Below are 18,792 nucleotides of genomic sequence, written 5' to 3'. Positions count from 1 at the left end.
AAGATAATAATTGTTATCAAAACATTAGGTATGAATGCGACTGAATGACAAATTATACAAACATCTAACCATTACTGTCACTGCAGCACGTTTTTATGTGGACATTATTATTTCTAATCTTCTATTAAAACAAAAATTAAAAACAATTTGCGTCGAATAAATCAAACAAAATGAACAACTCTCTGACATGTGTTGATGTATTTCGAGTTTCAACATGGTAGATCAGCCCTTTTTTAAAAGTATCTTGTTCCACAATTTGTTTTTTATGTGCCTTTACAATGTTTTTTGTAAAACAATCCACAAGAAAACAAACAATCTGACATTGAAATGTAATGACACGTAAGTTAATGTCGATCGTAAAAAAAAAGCCACTCGGTTTCGGGACTGTCCGTACCAACGACGACGACAACGACAACGAAAACAACATAGGCTACGAAAACCAACAGCTATAAAAACGGTATATGGTTTATTATGTGAAAGGGTCAGTTCCAGTTTACCTCACGTGAATTGTGTAACAAACAACACAATTATTACAATACGCCGCACTAACGGTGGCGCCTTACATTTCAACGGCATTGGTCTACACAACTTGTAATGTGTAATTATAAATCGTAAAGTGACTGCTATAGCCCCATGAAGAATGAAAGAATGGGTGCGTTATGTACAGTGCGAATCAAAAACTAGGACCACATAAACAAATATTATCTATTAGGTAGCCTTTTTTTATGTACACAAATGTAAGATCTGCAGTACGTATTAAAAGTTATTTGTAATTTATTTAAAAGCCAGATCATGTATGAATGCACCTGAGGCATCTTTGTATACAAGGAAAGCTTGTTGAGTTACTCCCACACAACGATTTTTTGCATTAATAAGAAAAAAGTTAAATGAATATGTAAATAAAATCATATCTGATTTTATTTACATATTCAACATGATCTGGCGTTAAAAATCAGCAATGCAAAAGACAGTAAAGCCTTTTGGAAGATCTTTTAGACTTAAACTAACTCATTTCAGCGAGTTACATAAAAGTGCATACTGTTTTGGCATATTTCAAAAATGTTTTGAATATGAAGCATTCTGTGGACTCTATGCAAAAAATGGGCCTTTTCATAACTCCGTTGGCGTGGCGGAGAGTTCAAGTTCAAGAGTACATAACTAACGATTCAGAAAACCTATCAGTAATTCTTTAAAAATTATTGAAAGTACCATAATTTTGGAGACAAACAAAATACATTCTTACAAGAGACACCTACGAGTATAATCTACTTCAACACGATCAACATTCCAATACACTGCTAATTACGTCTTCTTATGATTACGACTTCTTATGGGTCAAAAAATCGTTCTGATGTTACGTAAACAATGTTTACTAAACATCTACTTACGGTCCCCGCACACCTGCATCCAGTGCGAATTTAACATTTCAACGGTACAGTCATAGATTAGTATTTTGAATGAAAGAATCATTCCTCCAAATATTGGAAAACATCCCAAACGCACATTTAACCTTCCCGATGCGACTGGTAATTTCTTGTTCGGCATTTTGTAGAGACAATTTACTCCAAAAATGTTAGAAACTGTGTTTTCTCTAGCGGCTGTCATCCAACTAATATAGAAGCTTCAGATTAAACGTCAGACTCCATTAAATGCTTTTCGTTTCCTGTCAATGCTGAGCGCAGTACATAACTTATCACAAGAAAAAATCAAATTGATAACGCTTTGCAACCGTGTCTGACTCCACCATGAACTTGCTCGAGTATTATATCATATAAACCGGTGACCATCCGTCCCGGTTTACCCGGGACCGTCCCGTATTTCTATAGCTTGTCCCGGGTTTTTATTTAAGAAAACCGGGACATATAAGTGTCCCGTATTTTGTAATTTGTCCCGTAATTGTCCTGTATTTCTACTTTCTCTGATTTTTGTATTCAAAATTTTAAATACTTTGTACGGAAAACAAGAAAACAGTAGTGGTTGGTAAATAAAAGTTTTTTAATTTTTCATATAAAACCATTAGTTTTTTAAGTTTTTTCGTCAATTATTTAGTTTTAGCTTGTGTTTGTCAGGTTGAAAGCTACATCAGAAAAAGTTTTTTTTTTTCGAATAATGAACAACATATGAAAGAGGAAAGAATCCGTTTAATTTCAAGAGTTTTAAGGACATATTAAATGTTGAATTGGATATTACAAAATTTTAAAATCATTTAAGTAAAATAAAATTAAAATGTTAAAAAACAGCTCACACTATTTTGATTAAAAAAATATTTTTTAAGAAGTTATTAACAGTACGTATTATAATTTATCAACCCGTTTTATTGATTTCTGACTTCCTCGTAAATGACTAAAATAATTTCAACGAAAATGTTCCCGTAAAAAAATTGAAGAAATCTTGATATAAAAATTAGGAAAAATTATGAAAACTAATTTTATTACGGCCAATTTCTTCACATAAGTCCTAAGTCAGCTTAGTACTCGGTCTAGCTAGACCAGGGGTCGAATTACGGCAAACGTTCGTTAACGAATGGTTGCTATGTGTCCCTATCGTTTTCTAATAATTAAATAGAGACAGAAATAATCAAAACGTTAACGTATGATCGTAATCGTGTGCCGTAATTCGACCCCAGGTGCTAGCACTAATACTCGGTCCTAAGGAAAAGTTAGGACCCGAGCATTTCTTCACATATATAGGACCGGATCTAAATTCACAACGCAGTCCTAAGAATTAATACGTATAAAATTGGTCTAACTGTCATTCTGACAATATTTTTAAGTTTAAAATAATTAATTTTGATATTTGAAATAATTTATTTTCATATTTAAGAGATTTTAACAAAATAAAGAAAGACAAAAAGTAGAAAATAATAAAAGGACTATCAAAAAAATTTTAAAACAAATGTGGTCAAACGTAACAAGAAGCCAACAAGCAAAACAAATTCGATTCATTTATCAAGAAATTTAACAGTCAAGAATTAATTTATGAATGCTGAATTGTGTGATCTGGTTAATGTTAACAGTTCTGAAATACTCGAGGTATAAATGGATCGCTAACCTTAATGCAGTAGACCCATATTAAGTTAACGACATTTTCGGATAAACGTTTGTACCTGCATATGAACATAAAAAAATTATTTTAATAAAAAGAATAATTTAAAAGAACGCAGTCCTTATATTGTCTTTTTTTTTTACTTAAATGCAACTCGCAATATTTTATCTTGACTTATAGGCAAGTCCGAGGTATTATTGGGGGTGTAAATGGTTTACAGGTCGAGAAATGTAATGACCATCTTGGTTGTCACTTTTAGGAAGATCGAACTCTGTTGGTACTTCTTCACCAAGAAGTGTTTTCTTGTCCATTCTTCCGGTTCCGCCATTGCATTCCTCATTTAAAGTAATTTTGGTAAATTTTTTAAAATCGTTCAAATAATTAAAATTACCAAAAATCACTTAACAAGCGAAACAGCACCCAAGAAATTAATTAATCCGGCAGATATCTTTTAAAAAGAATAGAATCCATTGTTTTTATTCAAGTACTAAGCGCTAGACTACCGATTTTGAGGTCCTAACAAATATTGAGTCCTAACTAATACTCGGTACCAATTTGACAGTACTAAGGCTTAGAACTTTTGTGAAGAAATCACTTGGTAATGATTTGAGTACTAACGATTGGTATAATAACCAGGTACTAGCCGATTTTGAGAAGCTAGCTAGGACCAGGTCCTAACTAGTACTCGGTCCTAAATTAACAGTTTTAGGACCTAGTACTTGGGTGAAGAAATGAGTTGGTACTTATTTGAGTATTAACTTTAGGCCTAGGACCGGTTTTAGCGTTAGGACTCTGTGAAGAAATCGGCTGTATTTAATTTAATTTTTTTTTTTTTTTTTGAAAAACCAATGTTTTCAAAACAATCCAACGAATTTTTTTTATCTATCCCGGGTTTTGCCCGTAGAAATATGGTCACCGTAATTATATGAGGTTGTAATAACAAGTCTTTTCTAAAAACATAATTACAATAATTTTACTCAAAAACTACTATTTAAACTGTTCACCGTATGAATCTGTTCGATTTTTTCATGTTTGTTCCATTAGGCATCTTCCTTTCAAAACCAGTAGCTCAAATTTTCAAACATTTTAAGCCGACTTTATGTATTAAAACGTATCTCAAATCATAATACACACAAAAAGAGAACATTTTTAAAGTCGAGTCCCATTTTACGATCAGTTTATGAATTTGAATATAAATTGTCAGTGTATATAATCTCGCATACCTTACTGTACGACAATAAAATAACTAAAGTGAACACAAAAAAGTCGTCTAACTATTTGCATTTGCACTTTTTTTTTTTGTTAAATATAATTTTTCTTTTCCTTTTATTTATTTTTTTTTTTTAAGCTGATTTTAATTATACACTTAGTTGTGAACAAAGCAATTAAGAGGTGGTGGGGAAGAATGTTTGGTGTATTATTATACTCGAGTAGGATTGAACTACATAGTTGTTGCTGTTGGTCAAATGACCGTGAATTTGATTAAAAATATGGAATCTTTTTTTTTTTGTATTTTTGTTGTTTTGGTTGCTTTTTTATATACTTTGTAGTGGATATGGAATCATAAAAAAAAAAGAATGAATGAAAATTATACTTTTTACCAGTTTTTTTTTTTTTTGTAAAAATAAAAATTGAGTTCAATGTTCTGGTTGAGTTGTTTTGGGGTTGATATTTGTGTGGTAATATAAAAACTGCAATACTGTTAGTTTATAACTTGCAGTAATTAATATTACCAATATACCAATGATTAACATGTTTTTCCATAAAGCCGACAAGATACCGTGAACAAACCCATAAGTCGAGAAATTCCAACCAGTTTGATATGTGAAGCAACATTTTTGCTTATTGACGCACATTTCCAATCTGATGCAGTAGGTACGTGTCCCTGTCCAGTTCGATTCACCACACAACATGTACCAGCAATATTTAAACAAGTTTTTTTTTTCATTTTTCTTTAAATAGAAAAATTAAGACAGTAATAAATGTTTTCATTTATGTTTTAAAGAGCTTTTTAATCGTAGTTTGGTAAAACTTACATATGTACAAATCTTATCATTCTGTACTCCATTCACGTGCTTTGTTTTTCGTCGATTGCATGTATGAGAGGAAATTGCATGTCTAGAAATCGGTTATTACTCAATAATAATCAACACCACCTGCATTTTTTTTTTTTTCTTTTTGGTTACGTCATCAATGAAATAGACAGGAAGATGTTAAGATTCTTATAATCATGTTAAAGTGCTAAGTGGTTTTTGTTGCTTTACTTGAAACTCATTTAAATTCCATATTTAGCATTGCAATTCAAATTAAATCGACTTGTTACACTTGAGATAACGCAACTTTTAATTCCTACTGAATAATGACTGTTTATTACAGCCCACATCAAATAAACTTTAGTTGTACCAACTTTGTATTCATTATTTTTTAATTACAATAATTTTCTTGGAATTCTTTGAATTGCATATGTAGGTATATTATATTCGTGGAAGAGTAATGATTTTTTTTGAAGAACTTTAGTGAATCCTGATAAAGTTCAGCCGGAAAAGCTAAATCATGGTTCCTTACATGTATTTAATTCAACAATTAGTAACAATAATCTGTTTATAATATTTTTATGTTGACTCTGGCATTCTTTTGAAATGATTGAATAGTATTGAGAATTAATGACTTTTTATCCTTCCATTGATTGGAACAAATGTAATTTCGATTGGATTTTTAGCTGAAGAATCAGTAGTTAATAGTTTTCGGACCGATTTAAACTTTCTTTGTTGAGACTAATAGTTCATGGACTTTGATTAACCAAATTTGGTTCAAACATGGACTTCATGAGGTTAAACCTAGAATATTGAAGCACTTCCACGTGCTTTTGGCTTTTTTTATGCAGAAATAAAAATCGTGCGCGGTTGTATACTTCAACCCTTTACAACCATAGGATGTCGTGAAATAAACCTGACAGACTTTCGAATTCAATAACATGTATCCCATTTTTTTTATACCTAAACTCCCAAAATCTGCTGTTGGCTCCCGGTCTAATTAGCACCTATAAGAGCCCCGCACACTACAGACCTTCTATCGGCCGATAGTTTTGATAGGCCGATACTCGATCGTTGTAGTGTGCGCGCTTTTTAAACTGATTAAGAGACCGACTAAATTGTCGGCCGATAGAAAGTTTTTAGTGGGCTCTTAGAGCCAGAGTTTAGGATTCATAAAAAAAAAATCGGACTGGAGATAATAAACAAATGGCCGAGCCAGCAAAAGAACGACTATGTTACTATTTTACCATTTTTCCATGATCAAAAGTAAATCTTAGTAACACTTTAAGTGTAAGCAAGCATGTGCCGAATAAACATTTTCAATGTTACAAATAAAATTCTTTAACTACATTTTTTTTTGTTTCGCCTTATTTCTTGGTTCATTATTCCTCATTTGCTATAAAAAAATATAAAATTTAAATTATGTTTATATCATGTTTCATATAAAATTATTTAACACGCGGTGATTATCTGATCATAATTAGAATGCAAGACGACAAAATGAACGAATCAACGACTTTTTTCTCAAGAAAAAAGCTGACGATGCTATTGTTCCCACAGTATACATTTCCAATTCGATTATACAACTCTTCAGATATTGCAATTCATTTATATAATCTTGAAATCTGCGTAAGGTAATAGGATACATATGTTATAATGATAGGTGTAAAGAAATGTGAAGTAAGGGTATTGTCGCTTTTATTATGAAGATTACGTTTGTTTTGCAAATTTAAATTGAGTTAATTAGCCTACCTGACAAACAAAACAATAAAATATACGTTTTATGGTACGTTAGGTCATTGTGCTTCACTTTGTACAAAGTGAACTTTAAGAAGCTAAAAGGCCGGTTTTTGCAGCAACGTTAAATTGAACCACCTTTATGTTTGGCGGCAATACTTAACTTCTTACTCTACGAGTTAAATCGAAATTAACTTTTATTGAAAAAGTTTTAGGTTTAATGAAATTTCAGAAATACATATCGCTCATTTACTTGAATACTGTCATAACTCAAAAATTACGAGTTTTGAATTATTAATGCAGAAGTTATTGGAATAAAGTAATCTTTAATTCTGCACAAAGACGGAAAAGAAGCACTAGTTTTGTTTTAGAAACGAACTTTTTACATTCAAAAATGGATCGATGCTAAATTTAAAACTCGTTTTCTGAAAAAACAATCACAACAAAAACATTACTGTTAAAAAAGGAGCCAAGTTCTCCTATGTTGAAATTATGCTGGCACAAAAAGTACTGAGATGTAAAAGTGTACCCAGTTCTAAAGTTTGGGTTCAAATTCCTATCAATAAAATTTTGATTGTTCTCTTGACAATTTTTCTTTTAATTACCGATTTGTAAAGTTATTTTAAAAATTGCCAAGTAAACAATCAAAATTTTATTGATACGAATTTGAACCCAAACTTTAGAACTGGGTACACTTTTACATCTTAGTACTTTTTGTGCCAGCATAATTTCAACATAGGAGAACTTGGCTCCTTTTTTAACAGTAATGTTTTTGTTGTGATTTCACTACTTTTTGCAAGGTATGGCTGTAGAATTGAAAATCTCTATATTTGATGAAAATTCAGTGAAAATGGGCGGTTGTCACGCCCCCTGGCTGAAATTCTCAAATTTTAAATTTTTTCCTTTGTATAAACTACCAGCTCTACCATTCTACCAAATTTCAAGATTCTACGATAATCAGAAGTGCTCTATAATATTTGATGAAAATTCAGCGGAAATGGGCGGATGCCACGCCCCCTGGCTGAAATTCTCAAATTTTAAATTTTTCCCTTTGTATACACCACAAGCCCTATCACCGTGTAAAATTTCAAGTTTCTACGTTAACGGGAAGTTCTCCATAATTTTGATGATCTGTCAGTGAGTCAGTCAGTCAGTTACGGTTTTTGGGATTTTTGAAGCCCTATATCTCAGAAACTACTCATCGTAAAAGGCTGAAATTTTGTGAGAAGTTTGGTTTTGACAAGCTCAATAAATGTAGCGAGTTTGAAATGTCTAGCATCTTTGGTGTGGAAGTTAGAGGGGGGGTCGAAAATGGCCTGAGTTGTTTCCTGTAAATAAGGGTGTAGTGCCAAAGTTGCTAGAGAACTTGGCTGGGCACTACCGTGCCCCTTGATTCTTTTGAGTTATGACAGTGTTCAAGTAAATGAGCGATATGTGAATTTGATTTTGCTGAGCAACTATTTTACAACCAAATATACAAATTTTGACAAAAATTAAAACCTTAAAGTCGCTCAGTCAAACCATTTGCAGCTATAAAATATACTGTCAACATAAATTAACGATGTTCTTGGTTGCTATTTTCCGTTTCAAGTGGTTTCTTACTTTGGAGTTTCTCTCGAAAGTATTTTCATAATTAGACGCTTTATAATTCGGATTAGGCGTTTTTTTTAAGTGCTAGTTTAATATCACTTATGTTATTCGAAAAAAACCAAACTCAGGTTGGCAAAGCTTAAACTTAATAAGCAGTTTAAGCTCTACTCATAGTTTTGTCTAAAATATTCCTCCCAATTACGGTTAATATCAAATAAATGTTGTTTATCTTACCTATGAAATGTTTTTGACTATGTACTAATCACTTCGTATTCGGATTTGAATACAATGTTTGATCAAAATTCGAATATTTTCGGTATACATAAAATATTGCCGATCGACCAAAAGTTAATGGGTCATTTCTACATAACCTCTTAAAGAAAAATCAAATATTAGTCAATTAACTTCTCAAACAAAACCGTGAAAGGTTGAGAAATTTTCTCAATACATTTTTTAAGAAGCATTAAAGAATACCTACCCTCCACGCCCCCACATCCCTCTAACTGGGGGTTTTGAAATTGTTGAGCTTATGAAGTCTAGGTATTTTTAACAAAAACCACAAGTTTTAAAATCGTTGAAATTAAGTAAAATCAAATTAGGTAAAATCAATAAAATCAGTGAAAAATTGAAGACGCCAGATTTTTTTGCAATGGCTAAAAATCGAACAAACATTTTTTTGTTCAAGGCTTGATTTTGGGGGTGTAGTGAAATTTTCACATACCATTCCGTATATTTTTAAGAGTCTTATCAACAAAAAAAACATTGCATTACATAAAAAAATATGTATTTCTTTTCCACTTTCGCAAATGAGCAGCATGATTTTGAATTCTTGCCGTTTTGTTTGTTATTTTTTAAATGTACATATATACCTATCTGCGCTCTCCGCCTACCGTGAATTTATTCTAAAAAATTTATTTGACGGGATATTTGAATTTTCTAAAAATCGGTACTATAGTAATGTACATCGGGATGTCGAATGAGTGTGATTTTAGAAGACGGGATTTTGAGAAAACAAAAAACTTATTTTCGGTATTTTTGAAAACGGGATTTTAAAAAGATGGATTCTGAAACGCTCCCATTATTTTAAATTAAAATTCGGGCTTTTTTTCAGATACTTTGTATTGAATACATGGATTTTTGTATGGATGTGTTCTATTAGATCAGATCTCATAAAAAGGAAAAAAGGCATTAATTTAATAGTTACTTCATAATTTGTACAAAAATCACTTTTGTGAAAAATTTAATTCTTTCTTTAATTAAAAAATAATTTTATTTTTCTTTATCTTCGTTATTGCAACTAAACGAGTAGGTATATCGTTAATAAAATGTACAAGAAAGTAACTAAAAATCTTTCACTTCTCAAAATTAATTCAAATAGACTATAACTCTCCTACAATAAATTAAACTAGATCAGCTACACAAACAAAAAAAAAAAACCATTAATCTAATGACAAAGCATAGGTATATTCAAGCTTTATATTTTCTATTTAACACACATACCCATATGCAACGTAGCGGTCGTTCATTTTAAAAACATGGTCTTGGTAGGTAAAAGCAGTTAAGATATCCATTAAGATAAACTTCCTAGGTCAGAAAAAAAAATGAAATTCAAGTAACCAGTAAGCTAAGCAACGTTGCAAGTCAGTAAATTTGTTCCCCATTCAAATTATGGACATTGTTATTTACTATCAAAGCAAAAAACACAACAAAACAAGTCTCATTCAATAAACACGAATAAAAGAGGGGGAGGTAGAAGATTGAACAAAAAAATCCAGTAAGTTAAAATAATAGTTTAATGCAAATAAAAAAAGATACCTTAAGCTCATTTCCTTCGTCACCAAATAAGCCACACAAAATAGAACCCAAACAGAAATTAAAGAAGAGAAACATTGCAATGCATTGTCAACTTGATATAAAACCAAACAAGTCAACCCCGGTCGGTCGTTCGTGTTGTTCCAAAACCAAAATGCAATTCATAAATAAAACAATTTAGACATTAACTCGCGCAAGATTGCGGTTTCGTTCGTTCTTCCTCCTCCAGTCGCACCAGTCGGTGTGTAGAGAATCCATAAATTTAGCATAATTTACTTGCCGTGCAAGGCAAACTATGCCTGCTATGCCTAGAGGGGCTATGGCATGTGTGTTGTTTATGCATTTTCTTCTGTTTTCATTGACTCGACAATGAAGACGAGCAAGCAGCAAGCTTGCAGCCGTTGTCATCGTCATCGTGTTGATTAAAATGAATGAGAATACAAATAACAATCGAAGCTCAAAGAAGCATTTGAATAAAATTAGGAAACAAACACAATCGGTATCGAACGAAGCGACCGACGATGAAAGTGAGATCATGAAGGCTCTGTGACGATGATAAAGCTTTGTGAGAAAATCACAATCTTCTTGGGTTCAATTCACATTGGAAACCTTATAGCGAGCAAACTTGAAAGAAACCACTCGTTGACCTCGCACTAAATTCAAATTCTAGAAAAATGATCACCAACAAAATACCAAACCATATAATTTCAGTAAAAACTGCATTCTTAAAAGAAGAATTATAATTATTGCAGATTTTAATGGAAGAATTGGGGCAACACAAGTTCTGAATGAAGAACCCGAGCTTTTAATGAAAAAAATAAAAGAATTGCGAAACGCAACTGATGAAAAAAAATTACGGTAAGAAGTTGGTTAAAATGTATGAATCAATTGGATTGACGGTTTAAAATGGGCGATCAAAAAGTGATAAAAAAGTAAATTTTACAATCGATTACTGCTAAAGGGAAAGTGGCAAAGAAACAAAAGTTATATATATGTGTATACGAAACCTTTCAACAATATTGTGAGCATCAATGATAGTCGATCGTTCTGGAAAACTGCCAAAATGATAAACGCATCAAAGTTGAAGTCGATATCTTAGTTGAACACTTCAAAAAATTTCTTAAAACTTCACCTTACCCAAGCGATATGCAGTATGCACTACCAGGCCTTTAAGATCCATCACTAGATCGACCCATAGATAAGAAGTTAAAAAAGCTCTTAGTATATATAATAAGGTCCCAGGCGACGATCGAATACCGTATGAATTCTTTAAAAACCCTCCCGATGTTTTTGTCTAGAAGTTTACGCTGACATAAAACATAGTCTACTGGTGAAGTACCTACATGTTTTTTACCCATCTTTAAAAAGGGAAATCCACTATGGTATTAAGAAATGGAACAGGTCGCCACGCAAAAGAGGAAAGGTAAATTGGCAAAATGAGAAACTTAGAGACTTGAGCACCTCCACACTATCGTTTAAGAAACATTACCAAGATAAAATCATTGAATGGAAAAGAGCAATAAATTGTGCCTAAAAAAATTTCATGAGCAAAAAACTAATCGCACCAAGTGTTAAATATAACATTTTGAAGCAGTAGTTAAGTCTATTATGTGTTACGCTGAAAAAGCTTCGGATGTTTTTTAATTTGGGGAAGTAGAAAAACTACTAAGATATTACATCAAGAAAAATTTGTAAACTCCCGGAAAATAATCCAACGTACATATATGTTACACCTGTCAACTGGTCTTACATCACTAAGAAAAATAAAATCTTTACCGTACCATAAGAATGTATTAAGTGACATTTCTAAAATTTTTCAGGAAACGAAAAAAAAAAAACAACATGATACTATATTTTCTCTCTAGTTTTATTTGCATATATGATAGGGCAGCGAAACTCGGACCAAAACGTGGCGTTTAATTCAAAGTAAAGTTAAACATCAAAAAGTCATTTTCGAAAAATGTACATTCTTACGGGAAGGTATCGATATACATACATAAAATACTGCATCACGATCTTGGCGAAAGAAACTATGTACTTCAATGATGAAAATAATACGAGATGTTGTATATTTTTACATCAAATAATTTAAAGAAAAAACGCCGCTATATTTATTTGAAAAGTTACAGTTTTCGCAATCTGCCCGAACTTTGAATCTTATTACACCTTTATGTAGGTACTTATTTGAACTCGTCTAGACTATTTTATACTAGTTTTATTCAAAGCTCCAAAGAGTATATCATCAAACTTTGGAACTCTTTGCCATTAAGTTTAAAACAAATAAGTAGGAATCTTACAGTTTGAAAAAGCTCTATTTAACTTTTTTAAATCATCTAACATATTGAAAAATAAAAATATTTGAGGAGCGTTTTTTCAAATCTCAACAAACGCAAAAAATGCGAAAATTGGTATCGAAATATTTGGCATGACCAGGCGCACAAGATGACAAAATAAAAATATTAAAAAAGTGAATAGTTTTAATTTAAAAAAATTTAAAATCGATCGTTTTTTCAAAACTCAACAAAATGGCTCGTTTTTGCAAAAATCCACAAAGTTTGCCTGTGGTTGGAAAGTAATTATTATTATATGGGTGATTTGGTTTTAGTTGTTTATTAGTATACCTATATGTACATAATGTTGTAAAAAGTAGAGATACCGCGAACATTTATTTGGCCGAATACCGAATATTCGGCCAGGGACACTCAGAAAAAAAACGTTGGTAATTTCAAAAATTTTATACTTTATCTCAAGAATAGATACGGCTTAAAAAATTCCCAACATCATCGTATCGTAACGATGAATAACTGAACTACTTTTAAGATAAATGTCTGAACACACTACCTACTACTATGACCAGGCAAAGGTAGACATTTAAAATCGAATTATATATGAGTACTGTTCGCTAAGATCGAACGGCGAACCCATACAAGTGGTGGTCAACACATACTACAAAATTTCATATTTGACAACATTTGCTAAAGTCAACCTTTCTTCTCATGGGACAAGTGTTTACAGCGAAAGACTATTTTTTGAAGCAGGAATAGTCTACGAAGATAAACGTAATCGTTTACTACCAACAAATGCGGAACAAATAGTTTTCATTCACCACAACTTGCCTTTAGTAGATTATAAGTACTAAAATTACAATTTTTTAATAAAACACACATTTTGTTATAATAATTTATCTCATTTTTTCTTCTCCATTTGGTATTCGGCCGAATAGTTTAACTATTCGGCCGAATACCGAATACTAGAAAAATAGGCCGAATAGGCCGAATACCGAATAGTGGCCGAATGTTCGCGGCATCTCTAGTAAAAAGTGTACAGCTTTCACTTGAATAAGTTTTTTCTCAGAACACATTAGATGTTTGTAAGGGTTGCTCAAACCGACCGTATTTATTGGACGGTTTGATGTGTATGTATGATTACAAATCTTATACACCCGTTGGTTCTGTTCCAATGGAAGTTCCATGAAATATTGAACAAGCCAATTGAAGGAACACTGGACATAGTATTCGACCTCCAACTGCTTCTATTTTCTGACTCATGTGCTTTTCAAAATAAAAACACGATTTTGATGATTGCACTATGCTCTTTTTTGGAAAAAAGCAAAATGTTCAAAAATAAAACCCACTAGGTATTTTCCAATAAGAGGTCACAGCTACATGCCACCAGATCGTGTATTTAGACGAGTGGAAAAGGAATAAAGGAAGAAAGAAGTCATCATTTCTCCTGAAGAATATTGCAACGTTCTTCAAAATCATGGAACCGTAAGCAAAATCGGAAAAGACTGGACCGTGTGCGACTACAAGCAGGATTCAAAAAAAACTTTAAAGTCAAAGTTGCCTTTTAAAATAAGTTCAGCGATATACTACGAAAAGACGGGAAATAAAGTAGCATTATCTGTCAGTTACACCTTCAACGGATCTCCAGCCAGAAAACAAAGTTTTGGAAAAAAAGATGGCTAACGTACAGAAGCTAATGAAATTTTTTCTTATTCGCATGATGCCAAGGACTTTTATGAAACTGTTCTCCTCAAACGCTAAAGAGTCCACAGAGGATATGGAAAGACACTATGCTGATTGAAGTTAATGTTTTTTTTTATTCAATATTTTTATTTTAATTAATATTGATAAAAAAAAAAACTCAACAAAAACCTGTATTTGTTGCGTTTTGAAAAAACGCGGTGTTTTCGTATTCAAGATACGGACGAATCTTTCCAAATATTGAAATAGCAATTAAGCCTCTCGATTAGCTATTCAAGAAAGAACAACTCTTCATTTCTACTTTTTCAAAATTCGGCTTTGTATATTCAAATGGGAAAGAAAAATCCTTCTCCTGAAAAATTTGAAAAAAAAGCATTTGCTGAGTTTTGAAAAAACGCTCCTCATTTTCTTCCACAACGCCAAAATTTCGTTAGTTTCAGCAATCTTAGACTAGGAGAACAACTAATGACTCTAAATAACGAGCGCTGTTTGCTATTGACTGCCCTGAAATTTGCCTTCCCAAATGTCGTTCGTAATGTATTGATCGATCATTGTTAGTAATGCAATAATTTTGTAATCTGTATAAATAATAACCTAAGCACGAATCATATGAAACTGGTTATCAGTCAGAAATTGAGGAAGTCGCAAAAGAAATCGGTTCGTTTGATACCTAGCATACGTCAGTAGGTGGCAAAACTGAATATTTTTAATATGTATTTGATAAAAATCAGTCTTTATCACTCTACTACATTTTACCATTTTTCAGTGTATTCCCTTTTTATAAAATATGTCCTTATTTTGGTCATCAGAAAATTGGTAACAGTATGTATTAGCAGAATTCTCCTTTAAATAATCAGCCATACTCTTCTAGTCGATTCACGTGAATGGAAAAATTTCCTTCTTTTATCACGTCAAACTGGCTTTGAAAAAATTTTGAAAGCAAAGTGTCCTTAAGTTTGATTTTAAACCCCATTAAAACGATTCTTATTTGAGACTTTTACGTCAATCGAATAGCAGAATTGGGCCGTATATCTTAAATTTATGCAAAGTAAACCAACACTTAATTACTCATAATCTTAGGCCCAGTTGTACAAACGTGGTTCAGCCTCGGATCAGGAATTTAACTTGTTGATTTCGGCGGATTAGCAGTGGATCAACCTTGGTTCAAGGATGGATTAAGCTATTTCAACCTATATGGACCTAGAACCAGTGCTAAAAATCTATTTTACCACCGAATTCAGAAGATAAAAGTTGTTGAACCAAGGATTAAATATTTGTACAACTGACCCTTAATGTAACAAATGCTAGCTTAAAATGATTTTTTATAGATAACATGCCAATAATTAATAAATAATGTACGCTAGAACATTAGCTTGATTAAATAAATAAATCTTTCCTCAATATACCTGCACCCTAATAGACCTTTGACAGTCAATTGGAATTACAAAATGTAGGTACAGCACAGCACAGCACAGCACCCTGTAGGCTAGCGTTAGAAAAAAACAAACACAACAACAAAAACTTACCGACAACTCGATGGAGAGATCTGTGTTGTCCAACAAAATGACACGACAATCGATTTTATTTTTATTTGCTGCAATTCTCTGAGACTTGATTTGGGAGCTGCTGCTGGTGGCATTGCCACCACCTCCACCGCCGCCGCCGTCTGGGGCGGTGTTCCGGACTTTTCGTCTGCTTAGAAACCGCAACATTTTATTTTATTCCCGATTCCAATCCACGACCAAAAAAAACCAACAACCAACTAAATAACGACGATGAAACCGCTTTTTTTTTAATGTGAACAAAATCGAAGACGACAACGACGACAAACAACGACTAGGACGACTTTCTTGTTGTTTGTGTGATAGATAGAGACACGATAGAAGATGCAGAAATGCACTTGAGGAAAGGAAATTCTTGCTTGCTTTTAAGAAAGATCACCAACAACCACTTAACAAATATTTACTTGACTTCAATTCGTAGAGATATTCTATTTGTGAGCTTTTTCTTTTAACTTCTGGTTTTATTTATTTTTTTCAACAACTTTTTTTTCTATTTTTTTGTTTAAATACGGGAGCTCTATTTGTCGTTTTATTTTAATAAAAAAAAATGTTGAATGCTCCCGAGGCACGAAACAACTTTCTTTTCTCAACAAAACCAGACACAAACTACTTGTTGGAAGAACTTTTTTTTATTCTTTAAAAGATTGTATAAAGATGGTGGATTTTTTTTAGATGAATTTTATATTTAATGGAATGAAATATGTTTTATTTAATAGTTTAGATTGATTTTATAAATTATTTTATTGGATTTTTATGTAAAAATGAAGAAAATTTATGGAATGTATTTTGACACAAGCACATCACGGAAAAGTCACAGCGAAAACGTAATGGCGAACGACAAGAAGTAGGAGAAGGAGAGACCTACCGAAACAGAAACAGAGCGAAAAAGTGGTTTCGCTGAGTTTTTTTTAGAACGTAAATGGTGATGCCAAGTGCACAGTAATATTAGTTGTCTATTTTTTTTTTATGAAAAAGTAAAATTAAATAGTACGCAGATCGGGAAAAATTTTATTTCTCATACAAATTTTATTTCTCATACGAAAAAAACTGCGAACTAAAGTTGGTGCGACCTTCGCTTAAGATGCCAATGATTGGGCAGTTTAACCTAGGGAATTTCTCCAACTTTAAAATTTTGCGCAGGACTAAAAAATGTTTTGTAGTGTGCAGTTATAAAAGTGCTAAAAACATTAAATTTTAATGAACATTTTAAGAAAATGTTATTATTTTGAGCTTGATTCACGAAATAAGTTATTTTGAAATGCTTTCTTATCACAATTTAATATTTGAAGAAAAGTTGCAATTGTGTGAAGTTGCAGTTGAAGTGTTGGATTTGAAAAAAAAAAATGGATTCATGTGAGAAACTTGTCCCAAAAAATTATTTTGCTCTCTTTGTGCCTGGCTACACAGTGATTTTTCAATCGATTGAAAAATCACATGCGGTGGGCTACACACTGTTGTGCCCAATCGCGTTCCACTTTTACATTTTCTAGGAACAAATGTCAAAAAGAGGAAAAACTTAGCAATGAAACTGTACTGCCCTCAGAAAATTCAGTTCCCTTCGTGAGCATCTTCTCCCTTCACTCCCCAAGTAACAATTTTACTTGCATAAGGTCCATTTTCTTCGATTCGGCAAGCTATAGTTTGTATACGTTTGTCGTTTAGTTTAAGGCTTACTTACGCAAATCATCCATTTTGGAAAAAAAGGAGGTCTCCTTAAGGCTATATGGAAGTGTTTAGAAGAAGCCTTGTAAATATAAGTTAAAGAAGACCTTTATAAGACCTGTTTGAACCGTTCTAAAGAAGCCTTCTATTTTCAAGTGACAGAAGGCTTTCATAAGACCTGTTCCAAGAGGTTCTTGTAAGTATGCAATGTTTTCATCTCTCAAGTATGCAATGTTTTTCACCAATAAGTATGCAAAGCTTTTATCCTGCAGATATGCAATGTTTGTAACGCTTTAGAAAAAACATTGCATTTTTATGTGAGGTTTCAATTTGCTCCCTTTTTTCCACTCGTCTTTAATATTCGAGTATGGTCTACTGGTAAGGTGCTGGATATGTTAAAGTGGTCTTTGTTTTTCTATGCCTTGGCCTTCTTACATAGTTTTAGGTGTTTAGTTTTAAGTAGGGACAGTCGGGGTGGCACAAAAAAAAAATACAAAAAAATACAAAAAAACACCAACAAATACAAAAAAATACAAAAAAAAAAAAAAAAATTGCTTGCTGTGGCTGTTCTAGTTTTAAGTAGTTTTAAGTAGTTTAATACTACGTTTCCACTTACCCTGAATCCGAGATTTAGCTAAGTAGATTTAGCATAAATCTCGAGTTTTGTTCTAAATCTCGGATTGAAAGTAGGTGAAAACTTAGATTTAGGGTAGCTGGACCCAAATCTGAGGTTGAGCGAAGTAGATTTAAAATAAATCTCGAGATTTATTCTAAATCTACTTAGCTAAATCTCGGATTTAGCGTAGGTGGAAACATAGTATAAGTAGTTTTAATTAGTTTGTAAGTTTTAAAATAAAAAAAAATGATAAGAATCCAAGTTTTTTATAAATCATTTCTTGGAAAAAAGAAAACCATGAAATAAATATTTGAATTAAATTATTTTTAAGGCCGAAATGACCCTTATGAAAGCTAAATTGTTACTTGGGTCACTGCCAGTGCTGCCATTTCGAATTTTGAAAAAACATGATAAAAAACATGATTTCAGTTCAAAAAACATGATTTAAAAAAAATGAAAAAACGGATAGAAAATGAACAACCACATCGTGACTAGGGAGGAATAAAACAAATTATTTCGAGTTTATTTTATAAAATAGTATTAATAAAGTATCAAAGGTATAACTACATAGGCTCCTTTTTGCAAAAATTCTAAAAGTGAACAATTTTAAACTCATTTTATGATGCAGAAAGCTTAGATCTTGGCTTCAAAAATTTTGTTTATAGCTTATTTTTCCGAAAAAATGGACTTTGTAGGAAAAAATAGTTTTTTGTTTTTGTAATTTTCCCACTTTTTTCAAAAAGTTGTAG

At 32.1% G+C, this 18,792-nt stretch overlaps 1 protein-coding gene across 6 annotated transcripts in view; it reads right to left on the bottom strand.

Annotated features, from left to right (window-relative positions):
- Positions 1-16,595, bottom strand: part of LOC129913835 (band 4.1-like protein 5) — a 33,857-nt gene extending 17,262 nt beyond the window's left edge. For 4 of the 6 annotated variants that reach the window (XM_055992732.1, XM_055992735.1, XM_055992736.1 and 1 more), the window contains exon 1: positions 15,730-16,593. In XM_055992732.1, the coding sequence (XP_055848707.1) occupies positions 15,730-15,915 (186 nt within the window). In that variant the 5' untranslated portion in view covers positions 15,916-16,593. Of the gene's footprint in view, positions 1-15,729 lie in introns of all 6 variants that reach the window. The other 2 variants (XM_055992734.1, XM_055992733.1) reach the window with 2 other exon arrangements.
- Between the last annotated feature and the right edge of the window lie 2,197 nt (positions 16,596-18,792).

The sequence above is a fragment of the Episyrphus balteatus genome, chromosome 3 (assembly GCF_945859705.1).
Source record: "Episyrphus balteatus chromosome 3, idEpiBalt1.1, whole genome shotgun sequence".
Classification (NCBI taxonomy): Eukaryota; Metazoa; Arthropoda; class Insecta; order Diptera; family Syrphidae; genus Episyrphus; species Episyrphus balteatus.
The sequence above is the reverse complement of the archived record's forward strand: the minus strand, read 5'-3'. Positions and strand labels throughout refer to the sequence as shown.